Below are 19795 nucleotides of genomic sequence, written 5' to 3'. Positions count from 1 at the left end.
TTCTTTCTCCCTCTCTCCCTCTTGTCCCTTTTACGCCCCTTTCCCTTAATTCCAACCATTCGAGAATATCGGTAACGTCGGCCAGCTTGACATGGAGACCGGACCCCGAAGGCTGCTCCTCTGCTGGATATATATTCTTAGTGTGGCAGGAGCGAACGGTGAGCAAGTTGAAAGTGTAGCTGTCTACGAAAAGGATTATTTTCGCGAAAAAATGGGACGTGGCCCGGATACGAAGGAAACGTCACGTGGACAGACGGTGGACGCCTGGCTCAAGGCCGACGGACGTTCACTCGCCAAACGCGCGACTCGATCGTCGCATCGGCCTCGATGCAACGCTCTTTCGCGTCTCGTAAATCTTCGTTTCCGTCGAATCTCTATCCTTTTCTTTTTTCCTTCTTTTTTTCTTCCGTCAGGCGGAGGAGAAGGTTGCACGATAATCGTAGCGATTCTGGCCCACAGTGATCAGAGGGTAATTGTACCGTTTTGTTGCAAGAAACGAGGGAAACGTTGCACCAAGTGAGAACTGCTTTCAACCGCGTGCGATACCCCGGGTTTACCTGACGTGTATTTTTAGATCGCAGAAGAGTTACGAATGTTTTTCACGTATCAGAATTCTCATGGAAAATTAGCCCACGACGGCTTGCATGGTTATCTCGCAAGCGGAAAAGCATAGGAAAATTACGTAAGAACGTTGATGATATCGTGCGAAAGGCTGGAAACTTGCGTGATTTACGCGTGAACAGTAACATTGCCCGATGAATCACGCGATCCCTTTCATACGTCTCGTTATTCGCCACTCGTTGCTCGCGCGTTTACGGCTGTCCACGGCGAAAGTTAAAAGGTTTTTGTCCCTTTTGGCTTGGCAAAAAATTAATTTCTTCGCAAATTGGTCGAGCTGACGCGACGATAGAAATCGCAATACGGTCGCAGAGATCTCTCTGTGTACCGGTTGATTTAGCGTCGGCATGTTTTTGCGTAATCAAACGGAAGACGCATCGCTCGCGATTGCTTCCTCCTGGTAATTCGTTTCTTCCAGTTAATTCCTCGACGCGAGCTTAATGGGCCACGTCATCTCGGACTTGATCGATCGGATTCGATTTTCTTTCGCGTTTCTCTGTTCCGGCGGCTAAAATTCTTGTCCGAGAGCCAACCAAATTGATTAGCCGACCTCTGCCGCGCCATGTAACGAGCAGAACTTGTCCGGAATGCTTGACGCGAGCAGAATCTTTCTATCGGGGAAAGAAAGGGAAGGAAAGAGGACGAAAGTGATTTTCTACGCTTCGTGTTACGTACGTTCCACCAACTGTACATGCCCTCTTTCCTTTTCTTCGCTATTTCTAGGCCGAATTTGGAAATCGTTCAACACCCGTCCGTCCTTGTCTTTAAAAATTGACTCGAGCGTTTAACGATACGTTACGTCAGGAGGAAAGCTGGATTTCGCATTCCGTTCTCTCGTCTCGGCTCGGTTGGATTCCTGGCACGTGGGCAGGAGAACGTTGAAAAGAGAAGGTGAAATTCGACTTGACTGCGGTGACTCACGAAAGCATTTTTACGAACATTTATTTATTTATTTGTCACGAATCCAACGTGTATAACAGATATTCTTTGTTTAACTGCTGTTTCTTTAATTTCGCGTCCACGAAGACGCGAATTTTCCTGATCCGCAAACGAATGAAACGAACTCGTTTCACCTTCACGAACGTTTTACAGTTTTATCGTTCGTTTCGTCGTTCAGGCATGTACACGGCAGTGCTTTTTTCCTATCTGGATCGGCAGCTGTAGAATTTACTCGCTAAATTTCACGCTGCAAGCAGCCACGAATAAAAGTACGAGCGGCGTGGTGGTTTAAAATAAAAAGCGAAGAAAACGGGGATCGATGTAAGCGTGGAAACGGGCTGGTCGCGTCGCGTCGATTCGATATCCTCCCTTGTGGTTGATAGGAGGAAATGAAAAAGCGCAGATAGAGCGTAACGCAAAAAGCGTGTTCAATCGCGGACTAAATCGAGTTGCCCGATTAAAATAAACTAGCCAGGCCGCAGTGGTTCGTGGCGAAGGTAAAATAATAATCGCGGCGGTTTCCAGGCGTATCTCGCAGCGCGGTTCGTTTCCTCGAACACGGGGAAAAGCTGCGAGAGGTCGCGGACGCGACGCGATGCCTCTGTCGAGAAAGCGAAAAGCCGCGAGCCGAACTTGCCGGAAACGGTATCTCGTGTGTTTCGCCATCAACCGAAACACGTTGCAAGTAACGAGGAATAAACGAGGTTACCAAGGGTCGGTCGGAGAAGCGTGACCATGAAACCAGAGACACCGGTTCCCTTCGGCGAACGAAGCCTACGAAGAAAATTCAAGATACGCGCTAAATTCGCGATACGAGCAAAGTCGGCGAGATTCCGGCAAAAAGCGATTCGCGGTAATACGTTGACGGCAATCGCTCGTAGTTGGAACGCATTTAATTGCGAGGCAACGTCTCGCGATCGAGCCTTGTATGCAAAATAACTATTCGTGGAAAAGCGAATCGAGTGGGTGGTGTCGCCAGTGCCGTACCCGGTGTCGAACGAATCCTGTGCTCGTCGAACAAGTTTCCCGGACGTCTGGTTCATCGGGAGAAAAATTGACGATGTTGCGTGTCGGGCGCGTAGCATGCCGCGCGACAGGTTTGCTTTTTGACAGGTTGCCTTTCTTTCAAAAGGTAAAGGGTCCGGTGAAAGAGCGGACGAAGGAAAAAGGACGAGGAGAGTGGAAAGAAAGGGAGAAGATGGGGTATCGCGGCGGCCCTGGAGGAGGAGGACGCGGAGAATGCGAGAGGGTCTGCGCTGGAATGGGAATCGGAGGTGGGAGTGAGAGTGGGAGTGAGGAATCGTCCGGGAGAGGCCATAGGAAAACCGGTTGCCAATCTGCGCGGACGTTGGACATCGGCGAACATACCTAGCGGAGAAAAGGCTAAAAAGACCGATACTCCGGTTTTCAGCAAACCGATCCGCCGATCGATTTTCATCGATTCTTGATGCAGACCACCGTGAACGAAAACGTAAAACAAATGGTAAAAGCAATTACTCGTTAGGAGAGAGAAAATCCATCGGAAAGCCGGCGAACGCAAAGGCAACGCGCGCACGAAGAAAAACGTCACGACGAGGCCGTCCTCGATCCAGTTTGAAACCGAAACGATCGAGGATCGCTGGTCGGAAACTCGATCCCTAATCTCGTTGGAAGATCTAAACGCCGATCGATTCGTCTCTTCGCCCTTTCTCCCAGAGCCGCGGCGTCTATCGAAAGCTTCGAATCTAATCGGCATTCGATTAATCGTTCGTTTTTGCTATCGAACGGCAAAGGATTGAACGCAGGATAAAGCTTGATAAAGCGATAGGATGGCGGACCGATGGATCGAGATTACGTCGTCCGGCGTGGCTGATCTAGCGGATCTACTTTTTTCAAGGACGATGCATCGCGACGCGTGATCGACGGGAAACTTTTCCCACTTTTTCCACGCGGTAGAACTGGGTCTTAGGTTGCCGGTCGTTGAACGATCCTCGCGACGCGTTCAATTTTTACGGTTAAGGAAGAATAGCGGTGCACCACGAAAAATCTGTACAGTTATCGCGCCGAAGACTCGCGATCTTTGACACGGGATTCTTTAGGTCGGTGTTGCACGAATGGCGATCCGTCGATGGAAGAAACGTGCCATCTTCCATTCTTCGACGCTTCTTTAACATTCCGTGCCACGCTGGCTACGACGTACCCTCGTAAACGTCATTCACCGTGGAAAGTTTTTCCGCTAAAACTCAGCCGTTAGATGCTGAAAGGCTCGGAGGCTACTGTTTAAAGCTCGATGCCACATATCCGCACGTCCCAGGCGATTCGTGCGAGGGAATCATTCTCTCTGTGTATTTCACGAGCTCGGCGCGGCCCGAGCAAAAACCAGCCTGAAAAAGATTATCGAGATCCGTCGAACGAAAAGGCAATTTCGATTCGGTTGTTTCACGCCTGGACTTAACTGTATCTGGATAATGCTACAGGCGTAATCGATAGGAGGTAAAAAGGCAGCAGCGATCCTTTTAGACGGAGGGATAACTTTTTGCAACGAGTTAAATTTACTCCCTGCGTGGAGTTAATTTACGATCCTCATTTCGTCGTAATTCACGGTGTATCGACGAGATCTTCTGGTCGAACGACGACCGAACGACGGAAAGCTTTAACCCGGAGTGCCGATAGCGTGGATGACCTCTTCCCCTGGCGGATTTTCTGCGTCTCCGTAGTTCACGCGACTGTTCCTCCAGCCAAATATGGCGGATACCGGTCGAACCACTCGCTGTGCACGCGTGTCGTGTCACCGTGGCTGCGTGGGCACGCGTGCCTGTGCGTGTAGAGACGAAGGACGGACAGCAGCACCCACGGGCGAATTCCTCCCGTTCGACGATCGTCTCTCGATGCCGTATAAGCTGCTTCGCGAAGCACAGGCGAGCCGTAAAAATTGCTCGTCGGTACCTCGCCTCCGTTTTAGGCGGACGATATCTTCTTGCCGGTTCGAACAACATCCGTACGCGACGATTGACACGTAAAGACCACCGCATTCGTCTCTTCTTTCGCCGATGTACAACGAATGCGCACGGTTCTTTCTAGCGTCTTTCCTTCCGCTTAATTTTCAAGACACGTTATTGTCACGTCAACGACATCGATCTTTATGAATTTCATTTACCTAGTTCATTTAGCTTCTTTTCCACTGATCCTGTTCCCTGTTATACGAGTACGGTTTCTATAAAAAGAAATACGTTCGAACGAAATTCGTCGCTTCGTTTTTCTACGCTCGCATGTTGCTGCATAGGTGAAACGCATTAGACGAGTTCGGTAGTTCAGCTTCAAGGATTTCCACCTACCGGATTTACGCATCTGGGACGTAATTTCAGGCTGGTCTCGCGTCGCGTATAAAGTAGCAATTTTCGAGAAATGGAGTAGGTATAATCACCGCGTATCTCTTTGCGCTGCATTCTTACCGCGTCTCGAGTTTAGACGACTCGACGACGTTTTCTTCGACGATGCTGGTGGCCACTTAACCGTAATAATCGCTTTTCCCTCCACCTGACCTATCGCGAGAACGCTCGACATAGCCGTTAACCGGTCGTTTTCGCCATTGATGATAATCGGTCGAATACGAGAGTATAACGTCGCGCGGGCTTCGTTGTTGCCCGTTCCCTTCCTCGATGATCCCGCAATTCCTCAAAGTAGCCAGTCACTCGCAACTCGTTAACAAAGACGGCGTTTTCATCGAATAATCGTGGCCTCGAGTCCATCGAACGCTTCGCCAGTCGTGCCTAAATCAATGAAAATTCATCCAAAGACTCTTCTCGGCTTTCGCTTTAATCGTTTGACAGCGCGGAAAGAGAACATCTTCTCGCTTCGATAGAGATCGATCCTTTGAGAAACGTGACACGACGTTTAGCTCCTGAGACGTTCCATTCGGGGAAACGTTAATAAATTGATAAAATTCCTCTTGGAGATCGACTTAAACGCAAGCTTCACGGTGAAAATCAGGATTAACGAAGAATTAACGCTACGGTGATAAAGATAGAAATAGCGACGAAAGTCCTGCGCGTAAGGAGAAAACAAAACACAGAAGAGCATTTTCTCGATCAGATACGAGGGGCGAGGTTGTAAAGAGGGTCGACAGAGATCATAAAGTAATTGCAGGCGCAGGCCCGTTAACGAAACTATCCTCCATCGATTCTTTAATATCTACGCCATCGAATTAACGAAGGATCGCAAAAACGATCACGGCGATCGTTAATAAGCCGCGACGTTCTTAACCGACACGAGCATAAACGCCCGCTCTAACGATTAGTACGCGCGATGAATTCGCAAGTGGATTCGTTCGCTCGTGTAAAAGTCGATCGCGAACCAATTGGTCGAGATGAGATTCTTCGGCTGGAATTTATCGCCGGCGATTGACCGGATTGGCGAGCGTGACGTTGGCCATTCGGGCTACGTGGATTCGCGTATGAAGAAAACTCAGAGGTACAACCGTATCGAATATGCAACACGAGCGCGTTATCGGAAGCGAGTCGCGCGTACCTACAAGTTCCCGGACGGGCATCGTTCGTGCGTGTTCCTCGACGGAGACTGTATCGTAAGATTCCACTGTTCTGCCAATGATCGTTACCTGTGCTATCAAAGGTAATAAATCTGCGCTGGTTCGCGTACGTTCCGCCGAGAACGTTTACTTATATGTGGCGATAATTGCACGTTATGGGCCCTGCTAACGACACGGTTCGAATTAAAAATAAATTAAACGCGAGTACACGCAAAACGGACGGTCATTTTTCTTGGCTATGGAGACTGCTGGGGAACTCGGACGAGAATCCTGTTGAACCGGGGAAGGAATTCGCGACAAAGACGCGATATAACGAGGTCGTAAAGCGAGCTCAAAATTAAGGCGATCGTTTCGCCGACGTCTTCCCCCGATGCCTACGCGTGCTTTCAGACGCTTCGACCATCAAAGTACAGTTCCATCGTCATCGCGAGATCGTTCAGGTTCGCACGAACTTTTCTTCCGCATCGCTGTATATCGTCGCTGGTTAATTCCGACCCTGCGAATCGTATACGTAATACTGCGAACTCGCGCGTATTGCGTTTGTTCAGAGTTCTTTCGTGTATATCCCTAACCTCGGAAATTCGGTTCAAAGGATTTCGTAAAATATGCGACTCGTTCGTTGTCCGTGTGCTTGTGTTCTACGTAAAAGGTTCTGCGTTTACCCTCTTCATCTGTGTTAATAAAGATATCTTTAGCCGAACTATGCAGCGAAATGGAAAACTTGAAACGATATTCGCGAACTGGAGAACCGTTCCCTCGCAGGGGACGTCCGAGAATCAACGTGGAAAGGACGAACTCGCGGAAACAATTAAATTCTCTGATCAGATAAGCGCGCGAGTATCCTCTGGAAAATGTATTCCGTGCTCGAGTCTGGAGCAGTACAAAGTCTGGATAATAAAGCGTGCCGGAAGTCGCCTGCGGATAGAGTCAGATTCGATATCTGGACGATGACAGTACAAGGAAGTCTCCTTCAACGACAAAGGATCGTTCTTCGTAGGATAAGCTCGCAGCGTTGGGATTACGCGAGCGAAACTTATAGCCGTGGCATGGCGCGATACGATCTGGATTTCGATCGATGTCCAACTGTTTTCTCTTTCTACGAGGGAGCAGATGCGGGAAAAAACCGACCGTCACGGTTAGCGATGAAATTCCGTTACGCGTCGGTGGTAATCGAGGAATCGGCGACTTTGTTGGCGAAATACCGCGAATTCCACGGCTGAAAAGTCGACGCAGCTCGTTACGTTCCGCGTACAACAGATTGAAAGAATGCAGACCGAAAAAAATGCGCGTCGAACGGCCACGTAACGACGCGTGTGAACGTTTTATGCACCGGTGATCCGAAGCGTAAAATTGTTTAAATAATCGGCTCGGCCGTGGTGGACCGGTGGCGATTTAATCGTTGCCGAGATTACCGAAAATGTGCATAACGGTAGTCGCTGGCTTCGCGCATAATTTCTGCACGGATCGCCGCCATGATAAATTATTCATTCTGCATTTGGCGCGCGCGATGCACCTTGCTCCCTGTGTCTCTTGTATTTCGTGACTAGCCGCGACCCTACGACCGACCGATCCTCCGACGTCATTTGCATCCTCCCCGCTCCACGATTATTTCTTCGAATCGTGGAAGAAAATCGACGGCCTCTTCTCCGTAGGAATCTTCTTGCGAAGCAATAGTCCGTGTCCTACATGAAATTTTGGAGAGAAAAGAACATGGGAAATTAACGTACTTAATGTAATGTACTTAATAATTTATGAAATGAGAACGGCAGACTATTTCTACGTACATACGATGAAAAGTAACTTTTGCGTATATTTCGAAATCGTTTTCAAATTTTACAGTTTTAATCGGAGCGGTCGTTTCTCGTCGCGATACTTTATAAAAATGTTCAGCGGTAAACGAGACACTGCCGTTGTTGGATCGCTACTTCTCTCTTATCGTTACTCACGATTCACAAAGAGTCAACCAGCTCTAAACAGCTTGAAATTAGTCAGCGTGTTACCGAGTAGTTGCTCGCACAATAGCCAAGAGTCAAAGGACTGACGTCATTCCCATTTAGATGTATAGCGTTTCTGCCCGTTCCGCGGATTTCCAGCATTGCGTTTCGCGTCGTTGCAAAGACGCGATATTTCTAGGATTTTTACGATTCCTATAGCTCGCGTTCGTAGGTTCATAGCTGATCTTTGCACGACCTCGATACGCCGGCCCTGGATCCATCGACATAAGCCGGACAGGATCGAACAGTAGCGGTAACAGTAGATGTAAAGGACAGAGAGCAGCTGACCCAAAGCAAATTCCAACGTCGATCTCCGGATTTGTTCGTATCACGGTAAAGAATAAGATTCTTTGGCTGCTGCCGGCGTTCGATCACATTATCGTCCACCTCGATGGTCCAAGTCCGGATCCTGCCTCTCAACACGTCGTTTAACAACCGGCGGCTGTTGCGAGGCAGAAAATAACGAAACGCGTGCTTAAGATTCGCTCGTGGCGTCCCAGACTTTGTGCCAATCTCCCGGCGGAATCTGCCTAACGATTCAGCGAATGAAGAACCTCTTTACATCTTGCAGGCGATTAAGGGGAAATCACTTAGCTTTTGCTCTATCGAAATTGCTTGTTCATCATCGAAACCGGTCTGCTATTTTCAGTTACGTAATTCCAGCGAAGGACGAGGATTTAGCATAGGAGATAGCAAGGAGATAACAGAGAGGCGTCGATCGTTGCCCTCGTTGTTTCAGGCATCCAACGATACGTCCAGACCAAGCCCGCGAACGTTCGTTCTTCGCCATTTTCGCTTTCTGATCCGCGGAGTAATCGTCAGACGGCGAACGGATGCTCGCTTACGCTTTTATTTCGAAATTTTACTCTTACAACGCTCGTTTGATCGTAAACGCACCATAAGGACGCTCTAGACTCTAGACTTTAGAGTACGCGCGGTTTCGCGGTGATTCTTTCATTTTCACCTAACCCCATCGACGGAATCGCAGGGCGCTAACGATCGCTGATCATCGGTGATTTACCGCTGGCAGCTGTTGTAATCGGGGCGGCGCGGCGCGGCGCAGCGTGGCGTGTATCGCGCCGTGGCCAAAGGAACCGGAATGAAATCACCGTTACCGAGTCCGCTCCTCTTTTATCACTCTCGCGGCCAACCTGCTTCGCATCGATTACGAACTTTCGATCCTGTTACGCAGTCGTGGTACGCTTCGTGCGTTCTGTTCACCGCGTCTAGCCAGCTCGAGGCAACAGGCAGATTTCTTCTGCGATCTTCGGTCTCTCGATTATAATATTTCGCGAGCTCCGCGATACGGCACATGTTATTTTACCGCGTACTTGCACGCGTTTTCTCCTAAAGTATAGGGATAAATTCTTATTCTCGTAGATTAGCGCGGCAAGAATGAAATCAATCAGTTTGCCTGGTCAGACACTCGTACGTCTATCCGTTTCCTTTTCGTTTTTGAAAATTATTTAAAAACGAAGCGATAAAATTGCTTTTACGATAGCCTGTAGAGGAAAAATTGCAAAGTCGAGACAGCTGTTGCCTGCAGTCATCTACAACGGTTAATCCTTAAGCAGACATTGAAATTGCTCGCGTCTTTTTCTGAGAAAAGGTAATACGCGAGGCAACACGCGCAACTGTTGCATTGTTGAAGGGAAAATAACTGACGGTGGCGCGTGGAGATCGAGAAACGACAACGACGAGTAATTGAATTACGTACAGTGGTGACGTTTGAATTAGCGAGGCGGCGAATTTATTTGCATAACCGAGAAAACGTAGGCGTCCGTTTAATTAACGTCGTTGGTAACGAGAAATGGAAATTGTGGCAATTAATATCGCACGTTTTTAATTGGCAACCGATGTAGCCTACAAGTACGTTTATCCGAATTCTATTTATCGAAACGAAATGTTAGCTTAACGCCCAATTAAAATCTCTCTCGGATCAATCGAGTTATTCGTATTCGACTCTTTCGTGTTCGCGTAATCTGGCCTTGGATAATTACAATTATGAACGTATTATTACGTGTACGAAGTTGAGCCGAGCACAAAGTCGAGAAGAAAGAATTTCGATTAGAAAATGTAAAATTAGAAATAACGTTGCGCAGCTTAACTCGTAAAATCGATCGACTTTTCGATATCGATGGTTGGTAAAGCATGGTGCGAGAGGACCCTCTGAGAAATCTATCCAGCGTAGAATCGAAACTCGCCTACCAGCGGCGTGTTCTAACTGTAACTTCGAAAGCGTATCGATTTACGAGCAATCCATTCCGCTTGCAACCGGAAGTCGTAGAAAGCTCTCGAAGGAATCTTGGCGATATAAAAGTCGGCTGCGACCGAGGCGATTGCCTTTTCAGTGTCTCCAAAACTGATCTCTCGGTTACCGTAGATATCCATGCGGGCGCTGCATCCCTGTCGATTTTGTACCGCTCGAAGTACCGGCAACGTTATAACGATGGTTGTTATTATAGCACGGTGCAGATCGTGAAGCTACGAATTGATTCCGTAGTCAATTTCGTGTCGGCGAAATGAAACACGATTTCGTTTCGTTACAACGCGTATAATTGCAAGGTGTAATCCATTTCTCGTGCGAGTCGTTCTACACGCTGTGCAGCGAGATGAAGCTAAATCGAAGCATCGAGTAACGGCATTAATTAATGCACCGACCGGCACAGTTGCGTTCGACGTTTGTAGTATCAATTATATTATTATCATTATTATTATTAATAACACGAATTATATATCCATACGTATAAATACGGTAGTACGACTAGAAAAATTTAATACCACGGAATAGAACGTAGGACCTGGTAAAAAATCGTTAACAGGAAGATAATGGTATGTACGAATATTTTTTGTTGAACAAGATGTACGTAAACCGTGTAACAACCGGTAGTAAGTATGTGTGGAAGGGCACGCCTACGTAAGTACGTACGAGCTTCCTGCTCGACCGACCGATTCTTTGCTGCCGTCTACCTATCGACCAGTTTAATTGCTGGCTACAGATATTCCCGCCTTCGTGGTCTGCCCTTCTCGACTCACGGTTATTCGTTGTACAGTTAACGTCGCGTGGACGCACGGACGACGGGCCACGAATGTTAATCGCGTCGCACCGGATTTCCACCCTTTCTTTATCTGTCTGCCTTACGTGGAAAATGGGGTCGAATGCACTGCGTGCATTTGTCGTCGAGAGACACGCGGCCGTGCGAGAACCTTCTGGCCCCACTTGGCATCCCACTTGTAGGTCAATTTAAATAAATTAGTTGGTTTGTAGAGTTTCGGTAAAGGCCTCTCGTGGAAGGAGTTCGCTTTTGATTCTCATTGATCGTAACTTGGTTCTTATTTATTCAAACGACGGTAAATCAACTTGGCACCGTAATCCGTGCAACACAGGGCGTGTTACACAGCGATGGTGCGTAATTATGCAGCTCGGTTCTCGTCTTAACACCGAGGTCGGTAATGGCCTCAAATTATTGTAATCCCGGGGATCGTACGTTGTCGTAATTTACATCAATTCCTTCTTGTTTCCCGGCAACTTTGCGAAACAGTCGAAGAAAGGGCGTCCGAGAAGGTACGAGAGAAAGAGACAGAAAGCGGAAGAGTAGAACACCAGTCACTAGCAGGCGAATCCGGCAAAAAGCATCCACGATACATGGGGAACGTTTCGCCATCGACAGTGAAACCGATCTACCGATTCTCTTCGTCGAGCTCGCGTGTTGTCGCAAAGAAACACGAGAAACAAAGAAGAAAGCAGTAGGAGTTAATCTTTCTCGGGATCGAAGCAGTTATCCATGGTAGATATCGAGTCGAAATAAAGATAGCTTCAGCGTCTAGATGATCTATATGCTGATAATAACGGTTGAATCGCGATTAAAGAGGGCGTTTCAAAGGCTGATATTAGATCGTTGTATGCGAAGATTACCACGAACGATAGAGACATTTTATGATTAAGCGAGAGAATTTTAAATATCACGTATACGTGGAAACGAAAGCACAAATAAAAACACAACTGTAACAGAGAATCTATCGACAACGAACTGATTTCTAAGATCGATGTCGGATGTAAGAAATGTGACTCGTCGAAAATCTGCAAACTCCGGTCGACGCACTGGCGACACAACGCGAACGTTTAAAAATATACGCAAGGCACGAAGAAAGTCCTATCGACAGACGTAAAAAGCGCAAAGCGATTAACGCGGAGGGCGAGCGAAGAAGCGTACGAAGGTCGCAGGTCGGGAAAACCACGCGAGAGCATAGGTCGACTCGGAGTTCTTCGTAATCCTGCAGAGATCTTAATCTTCGAAGGACGGAGAAAAGATCGGAAAGAAATCGAAAGAGAGAAACGAGTAAAACGAAGCTCGATAGCAGAGGAGAAGGGGAAACGTACAGAAGAACGGAATTCTGAGAGAGCGGGGCGATGCGTGCTTCTCGGATTTAATGGCGGCAAAGAGAACAGGAAGGGATCGGAAACTCGGCGAGAATAATAAAGAAGAAAGGTACAGGGGTCACGTAGCCCCTCTCTCGCAACATGGAGAATCGTTCGCGGAACGAAGAACCGGCAGCGTTCGGGCGAAACGATTATCCGGTAATGAAAGCGGATCCCTATCGGCGGCATAAATTACCAAGACAATAGGCCGAGTGTCCGAACCGAGCAGGGACGCTCGAAAAAAGTGTCTGCTCGTTGTTGGACCGTCGACGAGGTTGAAAAACTCGAAACAGGAAGTCCTCCGTGCGTCTGACAGTAGGGTAAATAAACGACATCGCGGTTGAACACGAGACAGAGAGAGAGAGAGAGAGAGAGAACAGCGAAGAAGAAGAAATGGGAAGTGCAGGATCTCTCGCGGTGACTACGACGTTAGGAGAACGCCGCTGATCAAAACACAAAGAGGAGACGCAGGCGAGGAAAGAACAATAAGAAGAAGGAGAAGAAGGAGAAGAAGAAGACGAAGAAAAGAAAGGAACAACGAGTCGGGCATCGAAAGAGGAACGAGTAAAAGAGGCTCCTGCAAAAACGTAGCGGACGTCGAAAATGAAAAAAGGACTAGAGAGAAAGAACAAAAGAAGAAGAAGAAGAAGAAGAAGAAGATGATGATGAAGAAGAAGAGGAAGAAGATGATGAAGAAGAAGGAGAAGAAGAAGAAGAAGAAGAAGGTCACGGACCTCTGTCGAGAGATGGCTCGAGGATTGTACCTACTACAGGTGGTTGCACTGCCTGGGGAAACACTTTAAACTCGCTAATGGAAAAGACCGCCAATCCTCGGGCTATTTGAAAGTGACACAACGTGCAGTCATGTAATTTGCGCGTTAATCGCGACCTGATGGACTCGCGGAAACCGTGAACAACCAGTTACGGCAGACACGAGCTACGCGGGTGACTTTTCATCGTTCGTACTTGTCACGATGCGCGACGGCTCGAAAGCGAGACGGACATCGAGTTAACGATCACGAGAAATTTTCTCTTCCAGAAGGAAATCAACGAAAGGTTATAAAATTCCCCGAGAATGTACTATGTGGTAGTATCTAAATCACGCAAGAGAACAAATCTATCAGAGGATGGGATCGTTTAATTGCTTCGATTCGTAGACAAACGTTATCGGTTCATCTTGAAACAGCAACCCGGTTCCTCGTTCGCCGACAGAGTTGGGCTGTGCGCGAAACTTTCCCGACTTCGTTCTCCTGTCGTAGGAAAGGTACGCCGCGTTCTTTAACGGCGTGTTGCCCGCGTGACGATGATACTTCACCGTGAATTATTGCCCGACCTGCGTAGTTGGCTGCAAAGTGCGTGTGCTACGTCCCGCAGAGATATTGCGCTTGTTCCAAAGAACAACGCCGCAACTATATATCAAACGACAACCACGATATCGTTTCGAGTATACGGTGTTTCTGGATGAAATCGTTGGTCGTGGCTCTTGGTAATCGCGCGGAGATCTCAATTATCGGTCATTGGATTTTTCTTTGCCGAGCGCCAGCCGATCGACAGCGAATCTACCATTAGTCAAATACAATTATCGATGGCGATTTAACGATCACGAGGGGCTACATCGATCGCGATCGAATCGTCCGAAAATTCAATTACCCAGGAAGCAAATGAACCACGCGTCGCGCGATTATTCCTTCTCCTATCTCGTCGTTTTTTCGCGGCCGGATGCAACGTTCTTACATCGCGATAATGTAAACCGGTGGTTTAGGTGTATCACACGGACGTTACTCGCCAACGGTGAAAGTATCCATCGTCGAGTTCCGCGAATAAACAGGGTCCAACCCAAAGGGATGTACATCAGAGCGCGGGTTTCTCGAGCGCGCAATGTCGAGCTGCTCGCTTTTCAAGGTCGAGACGCTTACGACTTTATGGAGCAATTACGGTGGTATACTGCGAGTTAGTTTGCGGCTACGTCGTACTTTTCGTCTTCGTTTTTCTCGCGTTCGCCGTCGGACGAGATTCCTCTTTGCAAGTTTCTCGCCCATTTTTCCGAAACGCGTCTAATCTATCTGACCGATATCGCTCCATAGATGTTCGATATTAAATTGCTCGCGTATACGCAATATCGATCGAGTTGAAACGATTTCTCATCCGAAATCCCTTCTGGGTTTTTCTGTTCCAGTTCAGAGCAAAGTGAGATGCTCGGAACAGTGGATGGAGGTTGACATCGTAAGGAGTAGTCCGCAAGCGAGGATATATCTGCAACAGATGAAGGACTTTCCAGGTAAAGATCGATTCCCTTCGTGTTTCTGGCTATTGTCGGCTGTACGCCGACGTGGCCGTGAGATATAGAAGCGGGATGCAAAGGTAGACGCGTATTTTACACGTTGAAACGTATCTTCTTTTGCAGACGAAGCTTGCAAACCTCGGCTTAGCAACGGCGTCGCCACGTTCCGATTACCGCTCTTAGAGCAGGACATGTTGCGATGCGGTATCACTAGAGTCGTTAACAAAGTCACGGTAGGGAGTAATTACGAGTCTGATCGCTGATAAAACTATCGCATCCGAATAATTAAAATGATCGAATAATTTAGCGAACAGGGCGGTGCGCCGCGTGATTTATGGATCGTTCGATCGACTTTGTCGGATCTGATCGAAAGCTGTTTTCTTCGAACCTCGTGATTGACTGCGCGTGTAAAATAAAAACAGATTGGCTCCGAGCTAAATAAAATCAAAGGTCGAACGAACGTATCGATTCGTGCTCAGAGTTGGCGATAAGTTGTTAGGACTCGTTTCATTGTTTCGATCGGCGATCCCATGGATTCGAGCAAAATTACACACGCATAATGATACACAGGGTCAGAAGGTGTACTTTCATCGGATAATAGTGGAGGAGCCGGCGGATTCCAGCAAGCACACGTTCACCGTAAAGTGTGTTATCACCGAAGTCGTTGTGAAACCTGGAATCTCGATCGCAACCAATCACACCGCGGTTCGACGCAGCGTTCTTCCAGCAGGTTTCCAGGAACCCGAGTGAGTTTATCTTTCACCTTAATATTCTGTTTCTACGCTATTTATTCTCTAAACTTATTCGCACGATTTTCCACTTATCGTTTCACGATAGAACTCCTTTTCCGATCGGTTAGAATCACATAATCCAGCCTTCGCCGTTCGCGCGATCGTGCGCGCGCAATAATAATTGCGTATTCGCGTCAAGGACATTCTATTCGCTCTAAGCGATCGCGAGAACAAGCAACGACTAAAATTATGTTTGAGACTTTCATCCATCTGTGACTCTTTGTTTTACGAAGAACCTTGGCTCTTCGATAGTTTAAACGGTTGCAACCTTCCGGGCTGCGCCTGCAGTGAAATAAGATCATGCCTAGTCAGACCAGAGGTTCGCTCTTGCTTCGTAGCAAGCAATTAATCGCAATTGTATAGACAGCTGGTAAAACTGTTCGATCAAAGGGGAACGGTAATTCTCGATTTAGATACTGCTTGTTGGCTTACTGGTAATTATTCGCGTCATACTGATATACAGTGAGAGTCAAAAGTGAGTATACATTACAGACTTACTTACGTAATATTCAGATAATATCATAATATTACGATAAATAACATAATATTTTTCGGCAAATTTCGCGTCTTCAACACGTATACTCGCCTTTTGATTTTCACTGTACCGTTGGCAAGATGCTCGTTTACCTTTTACCTTTTTGTTCGGTCTAAAATTATATTTTTCGAAACGATTCGCTCGACCGTTAGCGCTGCGCTGAATGATCGGACGTTTCAGTTATATAGATTTGCAACGAGATACGCTTCTGGGGACTCGAACGACTTTTTGTCAATCCATAGAATATAACAGCGGTGGGGATAAGCAAGGAGGCCAAAGCGTACCGCGGATAATAAGTTCAAGTATTCGTCGCTTTCTAATTCAAACGAGTGCGAGCTGAACGAAGATGGACGTTTGTTGTGGTCGCCAAGTTGATTCATGATTCCACGTTCCATTTATTCCTCGAGTCTATACCGGCGCAGGTGCTGGAAAACCTGAAATGTAATTTTAGCCTTGCGTACATCGCGTCACAGAGTCTCCCTTCCTTTTCCTGCTCGTTCGATAAAACTGACTTCTCCATAGTCATTCGTATTCTCCGTGTATTACTGGTAAAACGTTTCGACCGGCGCGCGACCATCCAAGGAGATCTTTTTGTTTGCCCGGAACATGTAAATGTCGCTTAAGAGACACTAACGACCACTTCGAAGTAGGCTGCGCGTTCCGTTTCTAAACGTTAAACGGCCTGTTAAAACCTTGTTTGAATAAATCGTATATCCACAGGATTTTCCACCTTTCGTTCCAATTTTCCTGTGTTTTTGTCCTCAGCGACGATCGATTCTAATACTCGACGAGTTTTCAAACTTGATTCTCTCGAAAATGAGGCCTCCGACGCAATTTCGTTACCCTCGATCTTCTTACTTTGATGACTTGGCCATTAACTTAATTTTAGTTGGCAACGGAGTAGGCCTCTTCCTATTTTCCGTCGATGAAAGTCGCTTCGCGAGGCGACATTCTTCCCTGGTATACTCTCCGTGGCAGCCATACAAGCGCTGAATTTTTGTCTCGTTCCTGTTTCGCGGCGCTAATTTATTGGTACTAATCGATCGTACCTCGCCGTGCCCGTGGATTCTGCGAATCGTCGATGTCGCCGCTCAACCAGGAAGCCGTAAAATCTTTATTGTTGAATTATCACGCGGTATCTCGCGTGGCCGATGCTCGGGGTCGAGCTACGCACTACGGGCAAATTCTTTCTCGATCTTGATAACTGTTTCTGCTTCCACGAAGTCGATGGAATTGCATGCCTGCCCGATTGGATGCGTCCATCGCGATTAGGGATCACCGTCGACCGCATTGGCCGACTATCGAGGGATGATCGAACAACTGAAAATTCCTCGGATACTCAGCGATCGCGTCGTCCATATCCATCCATTCGATCTACGAATGATAACAGATGCGAACAAGAAAAACAACCATCGACGATCGTGTCGTCCAAACGGAAACTTCGTCTTTGTCCCTGTTTTTTTTTTTCTTCTGGCTTCATCATCGTCCTCTGTCTTTAGTACCGTTCCGTTCGCTTGTGCCGTTCGATCGTCGAAAGACGTACGACGCAAAGGCTCGAACGAAACGACCGATGAGACGGCAGAAGTGGAAACGCGATTCAGGTCGATGCTAAGATTCGATGACTGTCGAAAGTAACCCAGGTCGCAGCACAGTTCGTTCGCCGCACTTTTCCACGTTTTCTTGCCAATCGCAAACAGTTTAATTTTGCTTCGGCCGACTACTGAATCATATAGACGTTCGCTCGTAGTTTTTGCCCGGAAATTACATTCAAACGCATCTTCCTCGGATTCGATAGTTCCATTTGCCAGATGGCCGCGTGTTATTCCCATTTCAACGGGAAACAAAGTTTCTTTCGTGGGTAGGAATTTTATGCGCATCTTTTGCTTCCTGTGACAGCGTGATCGACATCAGGGGAGAGATTTCCGAGTCGGCACCGGTACCGATATTGGGAGTCGGCGTCCGGCAAGGTGGCAATCTCGTTACCGGGGAACTGAACGTTAGCCCAGGTACGCCTTTGCAGATGGAGATCTTCCTGGACAATGGCTCTGCTCCCGTTTATGGACTCTTGGTTACTTATATGTTGGTCACTGATACCAAGACACAGGAGGAGACTATTATTATCAACGGGTGAGCGAGCAATTTCTACTTCGTTCCTATTTTAACCCTTTGATGGTGTAGCGAAAGAAGCCGATATTTTAATTTATCAAACTATTTATCGAGCTAATAGCGTCACGATCATTTGGTTTTGAACAATAAACGAGATTAAAAGACGATATTAAGAGACGAATAGCACCAGCGACTACTCGATGATTACAAATAGAACGGAAATAAAAAGGAAAGGGTTAAAAGGGTTCGAATATACGAAAAAGAAAATATCATACGTAACTCTTTCTACTCTCAGCTGTTCCGTGGACCCATATCTGTTCGAAAATTTCAACACGGTGGATGGAGACTTTCTAACAGCGAAATTCCGAGCTTTCAAGTTTCCAGAGAGCACCTACGTCCAATTTCGTGGTACTGTTAACGTTTGTTTGGACAAATGCCAAGGGGTAAGACGCAATTCTGCCGCATCACACGTTCATCGTCATTTATGCCAATATCTAATTTCATCTACACCCAATGTATCCGATATTTCAGATCGAGTGCAGCAATGGTCAAATTGGATTCGGCAGGAAGAGAAGAGCCATCGACGTCTCAAATACTGACAATAACAAGCTGTTTGAAGTGACTATGTCTGCTCTCATTAAAGTGGATTTCGAGGAAGACGCAGTGGTCGATAAAGGTAGATCGATTGCCGTGTCTTATTCCAATTTTATTACTGTTTAATTAATATTCTGTATTTAACAGCCTTATCCGAGTTATACATTAGAAGAGGAAAGAACAGGACAAAAGCCAGAGCTGTGATCGCGGAAGAAGTGAGAGAGCAACCAGCTCCGACCACGATTAGGACGGAAGAAAGAGCTTTCATAGCGCAAGAGGTTAAAGAACAGTTCAAATACAAGGTTACCGAGACGGAGATAAACGGCTCGTCGTGTAGAACCGCGGTTGTAACTTTCGTTCTCGTTCTGTTCTGTCTCTGCAAATTTTTGTAAGATTCGAAGGGAACGATCTGCAAACCGATGAACGATCGTTGACTGTAAATAGAAAGCGGCTTGAGAACCGGCAGGATTCGAGTATATCGTGGATCGTGGGATAAAAGAATGGATCGAATGTTTAGCCGGATGTTAGCAAATATATTCTTTTCCTTCCTACGTAAGGAAAGACATGCGTATTCGTGCACGATTGAATGCATATTCGCTTTGTACGATATCGAATCGAGTTGACGAACAAGATCCCGCCCAGTTAACATCGTTCGAGATTTTTACCACTTTGGACAATATTAGGGACAATGTTAATGGAATGAATTACGGCCGGTGAAAATCTTAGAATTGTGACCGATCGTTCCAGAGATATACGAGGATCGTTGTATAGGAAGAATAATCACGAAGCTTCGAGTTTGGGTTAATTAGCATCTGCTCAAGAAATTTCTCCGTTCAGCGACCGCCAAATTTTCGCTCACCTCTTCCGTTCTCGCAATCCGTGTTACTTCATTTCCCAGCTGTACCCTCGCGAATAACCGCATAACAATACAGCCGCTATACTGCCAGAAGAAAATTGGCCTTTGCGAGCGGAGAATGTCGAGGAGACCTAGT

At 47.1% G+C, this 19795-nt stretch overlaps 1 protein-coding gene across 1 annotated transcript; it reads left to right on the top strand.

The window, feature by feature from the left end:
* Positions 1-2755: 2755 nt before the first annotated feature.
* LOC100645890 lies at positions 2756-19195 on the top strand. The gene is made up of 8 exons (XM_048411954.1): positions 2756-2837; positions 14673-14774; positions 14901-15010; positions 15348-15523; positions 18000-18230; positions 18505-18652; positions 18741-18885; positions 18951-19195. Exons 1-8 carry the CDS (start codon positions 2756-2758, stop codon positions 19193-19195), a joined length of 1239 nt encoding a protein of 412 aa, XP_048267911.1.
* The last annotated feature ends 600 nt before the right edge of the window (positions 19196-19795 follow it).

This window comes from Bombus terrestris, chromosome 14 (assembly GCF_910591885.1).
Source record: "Bombus terrestris chromosome 14, iyBomTerr1.2, whole genome shotgun sequence".
Taxonomy (NCBI): domain Eukaryota; kingdom Metazoa; phylum Arthropoda; class Insecta; order Hymenoptera; family Apidae; genus Bombus; species Bombus terrestris.
The sequence above is the reverse complement of the archived record's forward strand: the minus strand, read 5'-3'. Positions and strand labels throughout refer to the sequence as shown.

What these genes read in the sequence shown, in the direction of transcription:
- LOC100645890 (XM_048411954.1), top strand. Translation starts at nt 2,756, where the DNA reads ATGGGGTATCGCGGCGGCCCTGGAGGAGGAGGACGCGGAGAATGCGAG. An exon ending in GAGTCGTTAACAAAGTCACG is followed by an intron (nt 15,011 to 15,347) that starts GTAGGGAGTAAT and finishes AATGATACACAG; the next exon opens with GGTCAGAAGGTGTACTTTCA. An exon ending in AGACGCAGTGGTCGATAAAG is followed by an intron (nt 18,886 to 18,950) that starts GTAGATCGATTG and finishes TGTATTTAACAG; the next exon opens with CCTTATCCGAGTTATACATT.